Source organism: Callospermophilus lateralis, unplaced genomic scaffold (assembly GCF_048772815.1).
Source record: "Callospermophilus lateralis isolate mCalLat2 unplaced genomic scaffold, mCalLat2.hap1 Scaffold_44, whole genome shotgun sequence".
NCBI lineage: Eukaryota > Metazoa > Chordata > Mammalia > Rodentia > Sciuridae > Callospermophilus > Callospermophilus lateralis.
The window spans coordinates 823630-841408 of record NW_027514389.1 but is presented as its reverse complement, the minus strand read 5'-3'; the positions used below and the strand labels follow the sequence as shown (position 1 = coordinate 841408).

The following is a 17779-nucleotide window of genomic DNA, read 5'->3' as shown; positions in this document are numbered from 1 at the left end:
GAATGGTAATGTGTATAGTATGCTTTCATTTCTGTTTTTTTTTGCAAAGAATTAAATGATTCCATTTTCTGAAAAGAAAGTGTTTTGAGAAGGGAGGAATATCAAGCTACAACACTTTACTGTATTTCCCATCTGTGAAATAAGCTTAAATTGAAATATCATTTTGGATGGGAGGGGTACCTGGGATTGAACTCTGGGACACTCTACTGAGCCACATCCCCAACCCCCTATATTTAGAGACCAAGTCTCACTTAGTTGCTTATTGTCTTACTGTTGCTGAGCCTGGCCTTGAACTTGGGATCCCTCTAGCTCAGCCTCCTGAGCCACTGGGATTACAGGTGTGCACCACCGCGCCCAGCAAAATATCATTGTTCTTATATTTTTCTTAAATTTTAATAATTTTATACTCTTATTGCTAATAAGCATAGATTGCTTTTTAAAAGCATAATAGTTATGCTAAGAAGTATTTCCTCATAGTACCATATAACATGTCTTTGCTTTTAGTAGATTGAGTAATTGAATTTCATTTAGTGATTGTAATAATCTTGTGTATTTCCCCCCTTTAGTCACTGAACAGCAAATTGCCCAAAAGATAATCAATTTCATGAAAGAAGATCAAGAACTGATACAGAAATTTTCAAAGTATGAACAGAAGGTATAATTATTTTTTTGTTTCTTTCTCCCTTGGTTCTAGCTTGAATCATTTCTACCTGTTTTAATTTAAAAATCGTATTTTACAATTTTTATTTCATTATTTCCTACAAATCATCCAAATTCTAAGCAGTCATATGTATACATTCTTCTGGAAAGGGTCACTTGTCTGGAAGTAACTTGTATAGTAGCACTATAATTTGTGTATCTTAATTCTGAATGCTTTATTTACATAGATGAAGGAATCAAAGAAACAGATCCAAGAAATTATGAAACAAAATATGATTCTTTCTGATGAAGCAACTAAATATAAGGTAAAAATCCCTTCTTAGGGGGGAATTACATTCCAAACTCAAAAGTAAATGTAATGAGTGAGTAATCTTGACACCTTTTTTCCCAGGATAAAATAAAGCTTCTTGAAAAAGCTAAAGAATTTCTGGATGAGAGAGCTAAAAGTCTTCATGTTATGTTAGAATCTGAAAGAGAACAGAATGCTAAGAATCACGACTTGGTAAGAGTTTTGCTGCTAAGTGTTGCTGTAATTTGGCCTTTGAAATATTTTGTAAAATTGGTTAAGTTGAACTTAGTCCAGCTGTTAACTAAAGTAAGATTAGGAGTCAAGGAAGTTGAACCCACTTCTGTGCCCATTTTGTGGAACTTTTAAGTACTGATACAACAAATTATTTTTATGGGCCTAGGAAATATTTTTATTCTCAACCTTGGATAATTTTCATATTGCTTTGCTCTACCTTTGGAAACATGCAGATCAACTAAAAAACTATTGTCCAATTGAACAGTATTTGTTTACTTTTTACTTGAAAGAGTAATGAATTAATCAATTTTCTGTACTTAAAAAAATTTTACTTACATATTTCATTTTCAATTTCTATAAGTTTCTGTAATTACATAAAAGTTGCAAAAGATAGTAGAGAGTGTGTTCTGAAATATCCTACCCCAAAGTAAGCTTGATCACCTAGCTGAGGTAGTATTTATCAGATTTCTCCACTGTAAAAATTCTTTCCAATCCTTTTCATATTATATTCTTTGGAAGTTACCATGCACAGCCCACAGTTAAAGTATGAAGAGTTACGAGCTCAGGATGCAGCTCATGGTAGAGCACTTGCCTAGCATGCATGAGTGTCAGGATTCAATCCCAGGCATTGCAAACAAAGATTGCAGAGTTATGTCCACTTCCTTAAGGAGCAAATATATTTATAAATTTTTGGGAATTCTTCTGTATGTGAGATTAGTCTATTCTCCCTTAAATTTTATCATTTTTTACTTCAGATAAGAAAATTTTAAAAATTATCTTGGGAAATTTTTTTCTCTATCACTAGAAAAAAATTAGTAATTTGAACTGGTTTATTTGAAACAGTAATTAATTAATTTTCTATGCTTTAAAGCATTTTATAATTGCATTATGATTTTCTATACTTTGACCTTTTTTTCTGGTTATCTCATAAACAGTAAGGTTGTGGATGCCATGAAATATTTATGACTTCATTTTCCCTCATCTCTTTCAGTTCTTGATTTTTTGCTTAGTCCAAAGCTGGATCCCCTGCATTTATCTGAAATGTAATGGGATGGCTTGACAAATATTTTGTTGTGTTTATCTTTTTTAGTATATATATGTGTGTACACACACACACACACACACACACACACACACACATATCACTATTTCTACTGAAATCCTAATGCATATTTTGTGTTCTGTTTTCACCTGGCAGATAATGGAAAATAAGAAATCTATAGAGAAGCTTAAAGATGTCATTTCAGTGAACACTTCTGAACTTTCAGAGGTAAAGCTGCCAACTCTTGCTAACGGGATATTAATACTACATCTTAGTTTTGTTGCGGACCAAAAATTTGAAGTGTGCTAAAATGTGCAAAAAATGAGAACTATATGATGTCTGGTTTGGGAAAGTATAACTTTGTTTTTTCTTTGGAATTAATTCACTAACTGTAGTGTTTTGCATTAGCTTCAAATTGTCTTTAATGAAGCTAAGCTTCGTGAAGAGAAGGTGAAGTTGGAATGCTGTCAGCTTCAGAAAGAAAATACCGTGCTTAAGAAGACGAAAGAGCAGGTAAAAAAAATTTGATGTCATACATAATGTAAACTAGAGAAGTGAATATCATTATCTTGTATCTTTCTTGGATCTGTTTCTGAGGTAAGGAATATTCATGTAGGACCTTTTCTAGATATGCAAAGTTTAAACATGCTCCCTAAATTGAGTGCATCTATATGTTCTCCATCTGTTTTGGATCTTTGGATTATTGCTTTTCTTATCAAATGTCAATCAGTTATTAACTTGCATAGCCTCAAAGAAACTTTTAAACCAGAAAATTAAGTATTTTATGATCCTCTTTTGAGTAGTTACTGATTCACCGGCCAAGGGAAGATTACATGATAAGGAGTCTAAATTTAGGAGACAGTCATATGTGCCCAGCCATTCCTGCTGGAGGTAAATTATTTGAATTGGCAGCAATTTTCTGGGGAATGCAATAAACAGGGTCAACTTCCTGAGAGCTCTGATGTTCTTACTCCAGCTGTGAGAGTTGGGGCCACTCTGCCCTCTTCCTTAACCAAGGTCTCAACCCCCTCGATTGAGGCAGGCCACCAAGGAGTATGGTTCTCTATTTCTTTGTCTAAGTCTTGTAGTCCTGATGTATCCAGTGCAGAAACCCCTCCCTAACCCATAGGAATTCATGTGTTTTGACTTTTCAGTTGCAGCAGGAAGTCAAAGACTGGAGTACATCACACGCTGAGCTCAGTGAACAAATCAAATCATTTGAGAAGACCCAGAAAGATTTACTTGTAGCTCTTAATCACAAAGATGATACTATTAATGTAAATTTATACTCCAAATACATGTTTCATCTCATGAATTCTCCTGAAATCTTCTGAATTAAAATCGAGAGTCTTCCAACCTTTTGCTTCTTTTCTAGGCTTTGACTAATTATATCACACAGTTGAATCGGTTACAATGTGAATCTGAATCTGAGGATCAAAATAGAGAAGATGAGTCAGATGAATTCACCAACGGAGAGGTAGCAGGTAAGATCAGTCTCAGGGAGGTTGAATCCTTTTTTTGCTTTCCTGTCTTTAATTAAGTATTTATACAGATGCCACTTTTCAGCTGGCTGATTTTCTTCTTAAGCTTCAGGGTTGTAGACACATATCACTGGATCTATAGATATGTCTGTTGCATTGGCAGAGGTGGGTTGCTGGGGTATAATGTAGCAATAGGCATGTGAAGAACACTGACTTTTTCTATCCCATTGAAAACTAGTAAGTACACTGCAGCTACAATAGTCAGATCCTATACCTCTAAGTATTGAACATTGTACAGTAAGAGAAATTTGTTTCTTAACTTATGCAGATGATAGTTGATTTTGATACTCATCATCTCTATGGCTCTGTGGTTTTAAGGTCCACAGTCAGTCTTAAAATTCCGGAGGTAGTTGGAACCATAAACTAAGGCTGTGAGAACAGAGGCTAGAGACTATCAGAAAGCTAGAGAGAGGGAGTGTAACAGTGTTTACTGATGAGGAAAATATTTCCAGATGTTTTCTCCCAAGTTGGATATTGCTTACATAGCAAGTATTTCAAACCACACCTGGTAGTAGATTCAGGGAGAAAACAGAGGATTGAATCTTTCTAAATAAGACACTTACTTGCCCATGTGAAGATAGATCTGAGAGAGAAGAAAAGCTTTTATCTTACAAGAATAGCATAGATAACATTTTAGTTGTACAAACTAGAAATTCACCTTTTTTTTGTTTTGTTTTTAAGACAGACACAGTACTTTTATTTATTTTTATGCTGAGGATCAAACTCAGTGCCTCACACATACTAGGTGAGCACTCTACCACTGAGCCACAACCCCAGCCTGAAATTCACCTCTCTCTCTTTTTTTTTTAAATCTAAGCTTGCAATTCTCTTAAAAGTCATTAGTCTAATCAGTTTAGTTATTTAATTGATTTTTTTTTCTTCTGGTGTTTGAACACAATCATTATTTTGTTGGGGGAAGTTAGGAGAATATAGAGTTAAAAGTAAGGAAAGAAAAAGCTAAAGTCTTTTGTTTTTTAGGTGATCGAAATGAGAAGATCAAAGATCAAATTAACCAGATGATTGATGTCTCTCAGGTATAGTTCTTTGTAAGAGTCCCATAGTGCCTGTGAATTCTTCCTGTGCCTCACTTTTAAGAATACCTCTCTTTTCTGCAATTTTTAGACACAAACTACAATATCAGTAGTTGAAGAGGATCTAAAACTTTTACAACCTAAGCTAAGAGCCTCGATGTCCACAAAATGTAATCTAGAAGGTGGGTTCTTCTTGAGAAGAAATTGCCATGTTGGAAAGACTTAAAATTTTATTGGAAAGATAAAGAATGGCTTCTTGCTTTCATGCTTCTTACTTTTCTTGGCACTACTCCTTCAAACAAGTTCTTAAGTCCTTGTACACATATAGAGATAAGCTGTTTTATCCTTTACAGACCAAATAAAGAAATTAGAAGGTGACTGCAATTCACTACAGTCTTCTAAAGTTGGACTGGAAGAGGAATGCAAAACTCTAAGGCAGAAAGTGGAGATTTTAAATGAACTCTACCAGAAAGATGAGATGGCACTACAAAAGTAAGATTTTCATTGTTTGTTATTGTTATCACTGTGTGAACTAATAGATAATTTTATCTTTTCTTAAGATTATTTACAATTTCTTCTAGTTTTAATAAGTAGAGATTTGTCTTTTTTCCTTTGTGTTTTGTTTCCTATAAGTTGCATTTTTCTTTCCACCATCAGTCTTAAGAGTCCTGATGTAGTTGGAACCATAAACTAAGGCTGTGAGGACATCGTAATCAATTGTCAAATTCATATGAAGGCAGGAAGTGGTAAAATGGTATTAACAGTCACTGATGTGGAAATACCTCTCAAAGTTCTAGACCCTTTCTATGATCCCCCTATTTATTTTAAGTACCTTTTATTGTGATCAGTTATGTAATTCTAATGTTTTGAACTTATATCTCTAACTCTGGATCTTTAAAAATACTGAGTGATTTGGAATGACATGTTTTAGTAGAATAAAAACTTCAAAAAGGAATAATATTTACTTATTGATGGTACAAGTTTTGGACTTGAATATCTCAGATGTTCACACAAAATGGAACTGTGGCAAGGACCTTAGGAGTTATGATTACAGAAGTACTTGTTTGTAGTATATATTTATATATTAATCTTCTTAGTGTGGAGCTAGTTATTTTTTGTAAAGCAAAGACTTACCTTCTTGCAGACCTAACTATTTTTAGGTATTTTGACTTCTGTTGCCTAATTAATGCATTAAATATTGAAACCTTTCCATTAACTTTTCTAAAATTCTGTGATCTCCAAGCGACCTTTTAAGAATCTCAAATTTTTGTTCAGGCCAGTTCTAAATTCCTGGCCTGTTTCAAAGAAGCATTTCTCATTTTATCACTTTTTTTAAAAAGAACACTTGTTTTCTCTGTCCCTACTAGTAATCTGAATGACCTAAATGGCAATTAATTTTCTTTGTAATGCAATTAAATTGTAGCACTATTTTTTTCAACTCCTCCAAAATTCATTCAGTCATCATCTGTGGTTTGTACTCTTTTTACTCATCCCCAGGTACTATGTCAGTTCATGCCTGTGTCATCTTTTCTGTTTCTAACCTAGATCATCTGTCTTCATTCTCCATTTTTTATATTTGTATATAACTTTTTTCAAATTCTTAGTAGTTTTCTCTATACCCGCTTGAGTGGACTTTCTAAAATATAAGTCTGTCCATGTCAATATGTGCCTGAGGTTTATGAAGAATTTGCTTTCTATTTGATGACCTGTTCTTTTTTTCTTCCTTGTATCTTTTTAATAGTTTAAATATTTTTAATTATTTTCCTCATCCCCTGTATAAGCTCATTGTAATCATAAATTATAATGGAATTATAATTATATAATTATAATTTTATTCATCTTCTCATAATTTAAAGGCCATGGTATATATTCTGGATTTAATAAAAACCTGACATAGATTAATAGGTTTATTATTTTCTTTTTATGGGCTTTAAGTAGCTCCTGAATCAGATAACTGTTGTGGCATCGTATGTTAGTACTTCATATACTGTGAACTCCACAAGACATTCATTCAATTTATACACATATTTAAAGTTTCTGTGGTTCTGCATTCTACACTGTTGGTTTCTTATTTGAAATTATTTTCATTCTATTTGAACATTGTCCTTTAATGATAGATTTGATTAGTGTATCAAAGGTAGTACAAGGATAAACCGAGAATAGTATTTTATCCACTAAATATTGCTACCTTTATAATCTGTATTAGGTTGACATGAACTTCATGATTAGAGTTAAAACCAGTTTCCATTTTTAAAGGATCTTTCTTTTGGCTACTGAATTTTGACTGTTACTTAGTTTTAGCAATTTAAAAATATTCAATTAATTTTTCTTTAAGGAGTCCATTATCATTGTTGTTTGGTCTTATCCCTCCCCTAGTTTCTGTAGTCCTTTCTCTGTTTTTATAACAGTTGTATTGGGAAGTGCCTAGGTGTAGTTTTCCCCACCCCACCCACTTTTCCTCTTGCAGTTATGTTGCTTGGAACCATTAAACACTTCTTGAATTTTCGAGTCTTTTTCTAAATGTTGATTTTACCTCATTCTCTCTTCTGATTATAATAATGCATATTAGAATTTGATTTCCCCTGCCTCCTACATTCTGGATTTACTTCTTCTGGATATTTTCTTCTGACCTGTCTTAAAAGCACTAGGATTTATTTTACTTCCCAAATCTGCTGCTAAAATCATTCATTGAGTTTAGGATTTTAAAAAATTCAGGGTTTAAAATATTATTTTAGTTGTAGATAGACACAATATTTTATTTTTTATAGGATTTTTTTTAAGAGAGAGAGAAAGAGAATTTAAATTTATTTTTTAGTTTTTGGCAGACACCACATCTTTGTTTGCATGGGGTGCTGAGGATTGAACCTTGGCCGCACGCATGCCAGGCGAGCATGCTACCGCTTGAGCCACATCCCCAGCTCGACACAATATTTTATTTATTTTATGTGGTGTTGTGGACTGATCCCAGTGCCCCACACATCTGGGGCTCGTGCTTCACCACTGAGCCACAACCCCAGTCCTATTTCAGTACTACAGCTCAAACCCAGGACCTTGAGCCATGTGCTCTACTATTGAGCTACCTCCCCAGACTCCTTGCTCTTTCTCATAAGGGAATAGGGTCTTAGTGCTTTCCAAGCTATCTTTAATCTCATAATTCTGCCTCTGCCTCCTGAGTATCTTCGACTGTAGGTAGGTCACCACACCCAACTATTTCTTGGTTTTATAGTTTCTAATCCTTTGACAAAATTCATGATCTTTTTTTTTTCCTCTTTTGTGGTGCTGATGTTTGAACCCAGAGCCTTGTGCGTGCAAGGCAGCACTTTACCAACTAAACTATATTCCCAGCCCTGAAATTCATAATCTTGACTTTACTTTTTTGACTATATAAAGCACAGTGATTTTAAAACATGTGCGGATAACCCCATTCGGTGGTTTCCTTTTCTGTGGGATTTTTTCTCACAGAATTTTGTCTTATGGAGTGCCTGGTCAGTTTTGATTGGCCAACATTGTTGTGATAATTATAGATGAAATTTGAGGACTAAGACGAAGTTATCTTCTTATAGAAAAGTGTTGAGGTTACTTGAGTAAGATTGTCACTTTAAACTTAGTCAGCAATTAAGATAATTCAAAAATGACTTGTCTTTTCAATGTTTCAGTATTGTTCCTTTTGGATTTTTTGCCTGTTCATCACTTAAGTGTGCAGTACTTTCTAATCTAAACTCAAAGACTAGGGCTTTTATTTAGGGTCCCTTTATTGGTAGCCTCTTTTTTCCTCTAAGCCCAGGAATTTAATGAAGGCTTGGTTCAGACTCATATCTTTGTGTTATCTTTAGTAGGAGAAAAGTACCTTAAAGTGCCAGCCTTACTTGTAATTCTGAGATTCCTTTTTCTAATGGATCTTGGCCACATACATATATCTTCACTGACTTTTTAGCTTGGATCCCTTCAAACACAATTTTATATTCTTATAAAGATGTTTGATTGTTCTTAGTGCTCTCAGACTAACTCTTTGATAATTGGAAACAAAATTCTCTCTGTCCTTCAAGATTCAGTTTTCTCCATATTCCTTCTTTAGCCAGTGGGGAAAATTATTATATTCCTTTAGGCATCATTTATACCTGAAACAGTGAGCTCTTTTATTCTTTAGCATCTTACAAGGTAACTAGTATATTATAGCCACTCATGAAATACTTGCTGAAGAATTAAATTAGAAGCTATATAAGAATATATAATCCCCTTTTTTTATTTGGTATCAGTAATCCTTTTTTACTGCAGTTCTTCTGATTTATGGAAGATTAAGTTTCAAGTTAATTATCTTTTGAATTGGAACTATGGCTAAAGTAGTACAAGGATAGCAGGAAATAGTATTTTTTAAATCATTAATTGTGGCTACCTTTGTGTCAGTAGATGAACATCTTGAGTTTTATGATCAGAGTTAAAACTTGTCAGTAGATAATACTCTGATAGTGGGTCAGTTTGGCTTCTTTTTCTGGTTGATAGACATTATCAAAACTCAGATTTGTCTTTTTGCTTAATTTACATTTCTTTTGAAATAGATATCTAAAGTGTGAAAAATGTTCTGTGGTTAATTGCATAGCTAAAAGACATATTCTAGAAGATTTTTTCTTTGACTATATCTTTATTATGGTACCAGTCTTGGATTGAGAAAAGAGTTCCTCCATGACAAAGATATACTTAGTGTCCTACCCATGGCAGAAACGAGAAAAGAATTATCCCCTGCTTTATCCTAATATGTTTAATTATGTTAGGTTTATCAGTCCTGATCTTCCACATTGAAGTAAAGTGAGTTTTTATTATCTTACACACAGGAGACTTGCCCTTGGGGCACATGTTGTTTTCACATTTATTTTATTTACTGGTAAGTAGAGAATTAAGAGGAGAAGTTAGAAAATGTAAGTGATTTGCCAGAGTTTGATTTATGAAATTGCAGGTTTGAATTCCTATTTTATGTGCCTAAGCATTTTATAGAATTGTGGGAAGTGATATTCACAAAGAGAAACTTTTGATTTGATAACTGGCTTTATTTTAGGAAACTGAGTCAAGAAGAATGTGAGAGACTAGAAAAAGAGCAGCAGCTGTCAGCTGCAGATGAAAAGGTGGTTTCCGCTGTACAGGAAATTAAAAATTACAAGTGAGTTCAGTTTCTAAAGGAGGGTGTCAATGTCTAATGAATTAGTGTTAGCTTTCTTTTTAATCATTTTTTTACATTATGTAGATAGAAGAAAATAGCATGGAAGTATAAATAACAAGAGAATATGAACACATTCAATTCACACAGGAGAAAAAATAAATTTCAACTTAACAAATGAAAAATGTTAACAAAAATTTACTTGTACCCAATGGGCAAGACCATAGGGAACTTGGTCAATGCAAACAGTTCTGGGGGTTTTGTATGTTGTAGTAATTCTTTAAGAAATCAGTTTGCTGTGTGTTATATCAAGACCCACAAAAGTGTGGCATTTGATAGACCTTGGAAATCTTCTATGGATATAATTTGAAAAAAAGAAAAAAAGTTTTAAGGAGGAAGATATTTCTAGCAGAATTACTTGAGAACACACTGATGAACAGTTAAGGAAATTATAATTTATCAATTCAGAATCTCTAGCAATTAAATGATAAAAAAGTTATTAGTATTAGGTTTTTATTTTATTTATTTATTTATTTATTTATTTATGGTGCTTTACTACTAAGCTACATCCTTAGACCTTTTTTTTTTTTTACTTTGAGACAGGGTCTCAGTTGCATAGGTTCCCACTTAATTGCTGAGACTGACCTCTAACTTGTGATCCTGCTGTCTCAGCTTCCCAATCATTGGGATTACTGGCATGTGGCATTGCACCTGGCCTGTAGTATTAGTTTTGATCACACTGGATTCATATAACTATGAAATGTTTTTCTTATGTATGATAAAAGTCTTTAAAAGTATAGCTGATGGAATGGTCAGAATGTTCCAAATTTTATTCAATTGTTGTAATTCTTAGGCGGAGAATTGAAGAGATGGAAGAAGAATTACAGAAAACCAAGCGCTCATTTAAAAACCAGGTAGTAATTAATACTGTCCTGTAGTTGCAGAATTCTTTGATATCTAATACAGACAATTATAGGCTATTATAATGAGTCCCTAAAAACATTTTTTTAATGTGTTGTCTTTTTCAGATTGCAATGCATGAGAAGAAAGCTCATGATAATTGGGTAAGATTTTTTCCCCCTTTTCTTTATTTTTTGCATAGCCTACCGCAACTGAATTTGAATATTTTCTCTTTAATAGCTCAAAGCTCGTTCTGCAGAAAGAGCCATAGCTGAAGAGAGAAGGGAAGCTGCTAATTTGAGACAGAAGTATGTAATTTTTATATCTTACTGTATGTTTTATAGTGTTTTAAGGTTATGCTAGATATTATCTATGATTGCTGTTTCATAATTCAGCCCATTCTTTCTCAATATTCAAGACTACTGGAAATGACCCAAAAGATGGCAATGCGGCAATATGAACCTGTGATTGTAAAACCAATGCCGGGGAGACCAAATTTACAAAATCCTCCTGGGAGAGGTAGGGGGCACTTTGTAAAAGGAGCTATTTTATTTCTTGGTGCAGAATGTATGTAAATTACTTTTTATTTCTGTGTGTAATGGTTATGAAATAATCTGAATGATTTGCTAAAGCGGGAGGTGTCGGGGTTGGTGTCAGGGAGAAGGCTGCCTTAAAGTAGTAACACGGCATTGTTATCTTTAGGTCCACTGAGCCATAATGGCTCTTTTGGTCCATCCCCCATGAGTGGTGGAGAATGTTCCCCTCCACTGACAGCAGAGCCAGCTGGGAGACCTCCTTCTGCTACTCTTAATCCAAGAGATATGCCTAGAAATGGATTTGGTGAGCATTCACATGTTGCTTTATAGTAAACTGCTTCAAGGTTTTGGTTTTTTTCCCTTTTGAATATTCTAATGAAAACATAGAATTTGGGCCTGTACAATATATAGAAGATGATTTCTTACTTTATCTTAGTGAATGTTTTCTGTAAAATCTGTTCTAGAATAGAAAACATTTTTTTTTTTTCCTGGAGGTCCCTGTATTGTTTTTTTCTTTTAAATTTTACACTGTGAAGTGTAAACCTTTATCTTTAAATTAAATCTCTATGGTGTTCCTTTCCCAAATATTATAAAAGTAGCCTTAAACTTTATGTGGCATACATATTTCCAATATGAAATACTGAGTCTTATTTCAAATTCTAAATAGGACTGTAGTCTTGGTAAGATTGGAAGTCAGGTTATACAGACTAAAGAAAAGCCAACTACACATACTTCAAGTCTATAGCTTAAAGTTTAGGACCAGTACGTATTAATTTGCTGTTCTATCAACCCAAGGCAGTTCTTTATTTTACTTAAGTCTCTTCATAAATTGTGATTTACGTATTGGGCAACCCATTTTTTAAAAAAAATATTTTTAATTGTAGATGGTGTGGTGCTGAGAATCAAACCCAGTGCCTCACGCATGCTAGGCAAACACTCTACAACTGAGCTATGACACCAACCCCTGGGCAACCCATTTTTAATGTTGCTTTCTAGTTATTTTTGAACCCTGACCTGTCCACCAGTGGTTTATTTCTTCTGAAAAATACATACAAGGGCTCTGATCTTTCTTTCCCAAGGGTCAATGGATGGACCTTTACCTCGTACTCAATGGTCTTCTGAGGCATCTGGGAAACCCGTTGCCTCTGGTAAAGAGACCAAGTAATTTCAAAGAATCTGTAATTGTGGATGCAGGATTTTTATTCTTTTCATGTTAGAATAAGTCTGAATCCATTCTTTGATCTCTAACAGACCCAGGATGTGGTCCAACTCACATGAACAGCAGCTCCAGAAGTTCTTCTCCAGCTAAGGTGACGGATGAGGGCAAGGTAAGTTCTGTAGTTACTGTGAATCACGTGCTCGTGCAAGAACATGTAGCTTTCCTACAGTACTTGCTCTTTGCTTTATCCTTCTTTGTGTTCTATTTGTACTATCCCATTTGTTTTTTAAAAAGCAAAAGCAAACTGTTCCCCAAGAACCTGAGACCCTCTCAGTTTCTACCATTACTTCTTTGAGCATCCAGTTGGAGTAAGTACTTAGAGGTTGAGAACTGAATTGGGTTTTATTCTGTGCATTTTTGGGAAGGCTATTCAGAGCATGGCACTGATCTTGTTTGGTTTAAACGGCATGCAATATTGAGCTTACTTTTCTCCTTAACTTGGAAATGTGGCTTAAGTGTGTATAACTATAATGAACTACAGAATGTGAAAAGTTATCACTCTAACTTTATATGGTGTTTTGTGTTGAATGTTCTAAGGCAAAGTAAATTCATTATAAATTATATAATTCATCATTTTTACTTTTATTTGGAAGAATGCTATTTAAGAATTCCTCCATTTGTGCAAACCCTATTTTGGGTGATTTGAATTAGATTGGTATCAGATTTTCTGAAAGTGAAATACTGTTTCAGTGCAACAATGATAATCTGAAATGACCTCTTGAGCCAGTCCCAAGCAATGTTCTCATTTGTTCACATAAGTGCATTTTCTTGTAACTGTTGCTATTATATCTGGTAGGTCTTCTGCAGCTCTATAATAAAATAAATTTTTAATTGTTTAGTCTCAAACCCACTACTCATAGGAAATGATAAATCAATATCTCAAATGGTGTACAGTAAATGAAAGTAAATATTAAAGCCTTGTCTTCCTAATTTGTGTATATAGCATTGTGTTGGAAAATACTTCTCAAGTTCCAGTGTATACATATTCCAGGAATATACATCTCTGGAGCAATCTAAGGGCAGCTTAGATAAGACCCCCAAACCCCTTTGTAGTAGAAGACTTAAAAGAGAGCAAAGACCCGTTGTTAGAGAGGAGTAGAGGTGGGAAAAGCATGGCTTGGAGGCAAACCTGGGATTGAGACCCTTTAATATGCAGTGTGGCCTTCAACAAATTATGATAATCCATTTGCTTTTGTTCCCTCTTATTTAAAACAAGACAGTCTACTTAAAGATCTCAGAGGTTGAATAATATATGAAAGACTTACTGAAGATACTCTGAATAGTAGCTATTATTACATGGGTAGGGAATGGATTTTTCATTTTATTCTGTTCATTCTTAATATGGAAGTAATGAGCTATTGTGATGAAAGGGAAGTGATGGGGAAGGGGGGGATCCCTTTGAAATAGGTTGTAGTGAATACAGCATGACATACTGGTCAGAAATCACCTCTGTTAATAACCTCTGTCATTCCTCTTGCCCCTTTCCCTTTCCTGTGCAGATATAATCAGTAACAAACTGCTCCCTCTTGTGGAATCCTTCTAACTTCTGTAAGCTGTCAGTGGGAATACACAGGAGGGGTGGGTAGAGTTTTGTTGCACTGATGGTGTTCTCTGGACAGGTGCCGGTTTTGGGTTTTAGCTTTTATCGGTGTTGGTACTTTGTCTTAATACATAGGAATTTTAAAACTTTTAACTGCTTTAAAATCTTAAATTGCAGGTTAATATGGCTATGAAAGGGCCCCCTCCTTTCTCAGGGGTACCCTTCATGGGCCCCCCTATGGGACCCCCGATGGGACGGCCTCCACCACCTCCCTTTTGGTATGGACCTCCATTTCAGCTCGGTGGGCCTTTTGGGCCTCGGCCAATTCCTCCACCACCATTTGGTATGATGATCTGAACAGTAGTGATTGACTTATAAATCACATTCATCTTTCATTTCTATTGCTTGCTAAAACAGTTGGTTGCTATCTCAGGTCTTAACAATGAAAGGATACAGCTGAGTACATTTTAACTTTTCCTCCAGTTTTCTGGGACATATGGGACACTACATAATCTTATACTGAGATAGGCAATAGCTATCTCATAGACAAGGATAAGGGGCTATATAGAGAAAAGCCAGAAATATTACTTCTGCAGATGTTTGTTGAAAATATGTTGATATGCACTGCAATAGATGGAAAGGTGGATGAGACACATGCCATAACTTAAAATTTTGTCACAGATATGAAAATCCTATAGCATAAAGTTTGTAATCACCCATAATGGAAGCATAAGCAGTAGGTTATAGAATATAGAAAAGGAAAAGTCAAACCCTCTTTACCTTGAGAAAAGTCAGAGGGAAGTGTTAAAGAGGAGGATTTAACAGTGACCTAATAAATGTTGCTGATTTAATTAGGTGGCTGTGGAAGGCCTTTTCCAGGAGGGCATGCACCTTGATTCTGATGACATGTGTAAAGTCCATGCTGAAATACTTTATGAATTTTTAATGGATACAGTAATAAATAGTAAGATTTCCTTTTATCAAAATTTCTTTGATGTAGTAAAGTTCTTATTTCATAATCTATCATCTTGTCATGGTAATATAGTACTTCCAAATATAAATGGAGCTCTTGTGAGATAGAAATAATTCTGCAATTATATAGTAGGGAAAGAAAAAGATAAGCCTGGAGCTAGGTAGAGCCATGTTTAAATCCTTAATATGTTGCTTCATGGGTGGTTGGCCAGGCTATAACCTAAACTTGTTCCATTTCAGTTTGCCTCATCTGGCAAGTCAGGATGTTCACCAGTTGATGTTCTAGGCTTGGGAGAAATTAAAGACTATATTAACATACTTGAAATCACCCAAGTTCAGAAATTTCTGGGTATTTACATAACTTCCTTTTTATTTTCCAGGTCCTGGTATGCATCCGCCAATAGGCTTCAGAGAATATCCACCAGGTATTCCACCTGGACAACGGGATTTGCCTTTTGACCCTCGTGATTTTTTTCCAGGACCTCCACCATTTAGACCTTTAGGCTCATTTGGCCCAAGAGAGTACTTCATTCCTGGTGCCCCATTACCACCTCCAACTCATGGTCCCCAAGACTATGGGCCACCACCTGCTGCAAAAGACTTAATGTCTTCAGGCTTTAAAGATGAACCTCCATCTACACCCGATTCTCAGAGTAGTGAGGGCTGTTCACAGGCCTTAAAACAGGCCCATAAAATTAACCTCTGACACTTAGTCAGAAAGTGGACTATGAACTATTTATTCATTGTGTTGAAGGATTATTGGCTTCAAAATATAAAAGTTTATTTTAAATGGTTTATGTTTTTAGAATGAAGCTGCCTTGGTGCAGTATACATTTGGAGCCAAAATATTTTCCCCCTAAATATCCCCCACTTAAACTAGAGTATCCTTCCAACTTTAAAATGTGCAATAAGGAATACCTTTGTTTTAGTTAATGTAGCATATACAATTGCTAAATGATTTAGAATGTCATAATTTTGGACATTTCCTGTGGAAATGCTTTAAGAACATGTGTTTCCATTATCCTATTTTTAGTGTATTCCAGTTGATAACAGAGAAATGGTGTTTTATAAGCTTGATTTTCCTCTTTAAATATCTGGTCGCAGAGACTGTTACACTAAAAATGTTTACTCAAAGATCATAAACTTCATTTTCCTTCTTGCTGAAGTTCTTTGTTGTAATAGTTCATAAAAAATTGTTTATTAATATTTCCCAAGTGTCTGTTGATTCATTGGATCGTCATGAGACTTTGTGCCTTTGGGGAAGCATGTAAACTCACTCTCAGAACTGAAGATGGTGACTTGGCAGCATCTTTCCTGTTGCTCACTGTTAAGGAGGCTGGACCTTGGTCAACTGTGAACTTATACAGAGGAATTTCTTTTACTTGTGAGAAGTCTTGTGGCTCTATTTTTGTAGCACATTCATGTACTTTTTTCTAACCACTGTCCATGTGAGAATGGTTTTCTGAGAATGAGTTTACATTAGTAGCAAGAGTTGTTTGACCTGAAGTTCTACTGCTTTTGCCATTACTGCATTATAATGGTAAAATATAGGGTGATATGTTGTGTTTATAAAAAATAAGGAAATTTCTTTTAAAAAATGTACACACACACTCTTCTCTTTCCCATACCTTGCCACTGATTTTCAAGAAATATGATAAAAAAATTAGAAAACTATAATCCTCTAAGAATGAATGAAACTCTAAGGCTTATAATGTCTTTAATCAGCAACTATGGGCTGAATTAAATTCTTTTTTTTACAGATACTCAAATATATTTTATTTAAAAATCAATTAAAGCAAGTCCTGAATCTGTAACTACTGTCTTTAAAACAATGTTTCTAAGAACTAGCTCTCCAGAGCTGTAATTTTAATTACAGCAATTTTAACAGTACATTTTAAGAGTTTTAAGATTTAAATAAAATTATAAAAGCCTGGTACTTATGTTTACTGCTAGACCATATTCTTCCATTCTTTAAAGTTCTAGAAAGTAATAAGATTGTTGAAACCTAGAACATATCATTGTTCTTTTTATGTCCCCTAAGTATTCTCAAAATAGGGGCAAAAGCTTCAGTGTGAAACAAAATCTCTGTGAAACAAAATCTCTAAACTACTGAAGATGACTCAGAATCAAAAAGAATTTGAGTCCGTTAGGAAGAATTCAATCTACATAGCCTCCATTTAATATCAGAAGCAGCAGCTGTGTGTAAGAGGAAAACCATATAATAGCTTATGCCATTTTTAACCATGTAAAATAAAATTTAAGTCACAAGTTTATCTTTCAACCTCTACAGGACACAAGGCAATGCTGAAGTTACTATAACTTCTAATTTTAAAATAGCATTTAAATAAAGGTGATGTCAGCTAGGAAGATAGATTTTCAAGGAAAGGCAGATTTATTTTTTTATTCAAATCAACAGTAGTTTTCCCTCTAAAGCCTTTTTTGTATTTATTCTATTAGTAAGCTATAATGCGTTCTACGTAGTTTATCTGAGCAGTTCTGAAGCCACCCATAGTTGCCTCTCCTTACATCCATCTGATTGTACCACTTCTGTAGCAAAGCCCAAGGTAGTTGCCCATATACCGGTTGTGAGAGAATACTGTCCCTTGATTCAATTATACTTTTGTATCTCAAAAGTTTTAGAAGTCCTCTCCAGCAAATTGTGTTTG

The 17779-nt window shown here is 34.5% G+C and overlaps 1 protein-coding gene across 1 annotated transcript; it reads left to right on the top strand.

The window, feature by feature from the left end:
* Positions 1–589: 589 nt before the first annotated feature.
* LOC143389193 (transport and Golgi organization protein 1 homolog) lies at positions 590–16241 on the top strand. Its single transcript, XM_077108306.1, has 18 exons — positions 590–655; positions 888–965; positions 1052–1162; positions 2382–2453; positions 2634–2738; positions 3601–3709; positions 4745–4800; positions 4889–4979; positions 5151–5289; positions 9848–9949; positions 10800–10860; positions 10975–11010; positions 11087–11154; positions 11265–11365; positions 11549–11686; positions 12634–12710; positions 14319–14484; positions 15494–16241. The coding sequence occupies exons 1-18, from the start codon at positions 605–607 to the stop codon at positions 15817–15819; spliced, it is 1887 nt and encodes a 628-aa protein (XP_076964421.1). The 5' UTR covers positions 590–604; the 3' UTR covers positions 15820–16241.
* The last annotated feature ends 1538 nt before the right edge of the window (positions 16242–17779 follow it).

What these genes read in the sequence shown, in the direction of transcription:
- LOC143389193 (XM_077108306.1), top strand. Translation starts at nt 605, where the DNA reads ATGAAAGAAGATCAAGAACTGATACAGAAATTTTCAAAGTATGAACAG. An exon ending in CACAAAATGTAATCTAGAAG is followed by an intron (nt 4,980 to 5,150) that starts GTGGGTTCTTCT and finishes TATCCTTTACAG; the next exon opens with ACCAAATAAAGAAATTAGAA. An exon ending in GATGAGATGGCACTACAAAA is followed by an intron (nt 5,290 to 9,847) that starts GTAAGATTTTCA and finishes GCTTTATTTTAG; the next exon opens with GAAACTGAGTCAAGAAGAAT.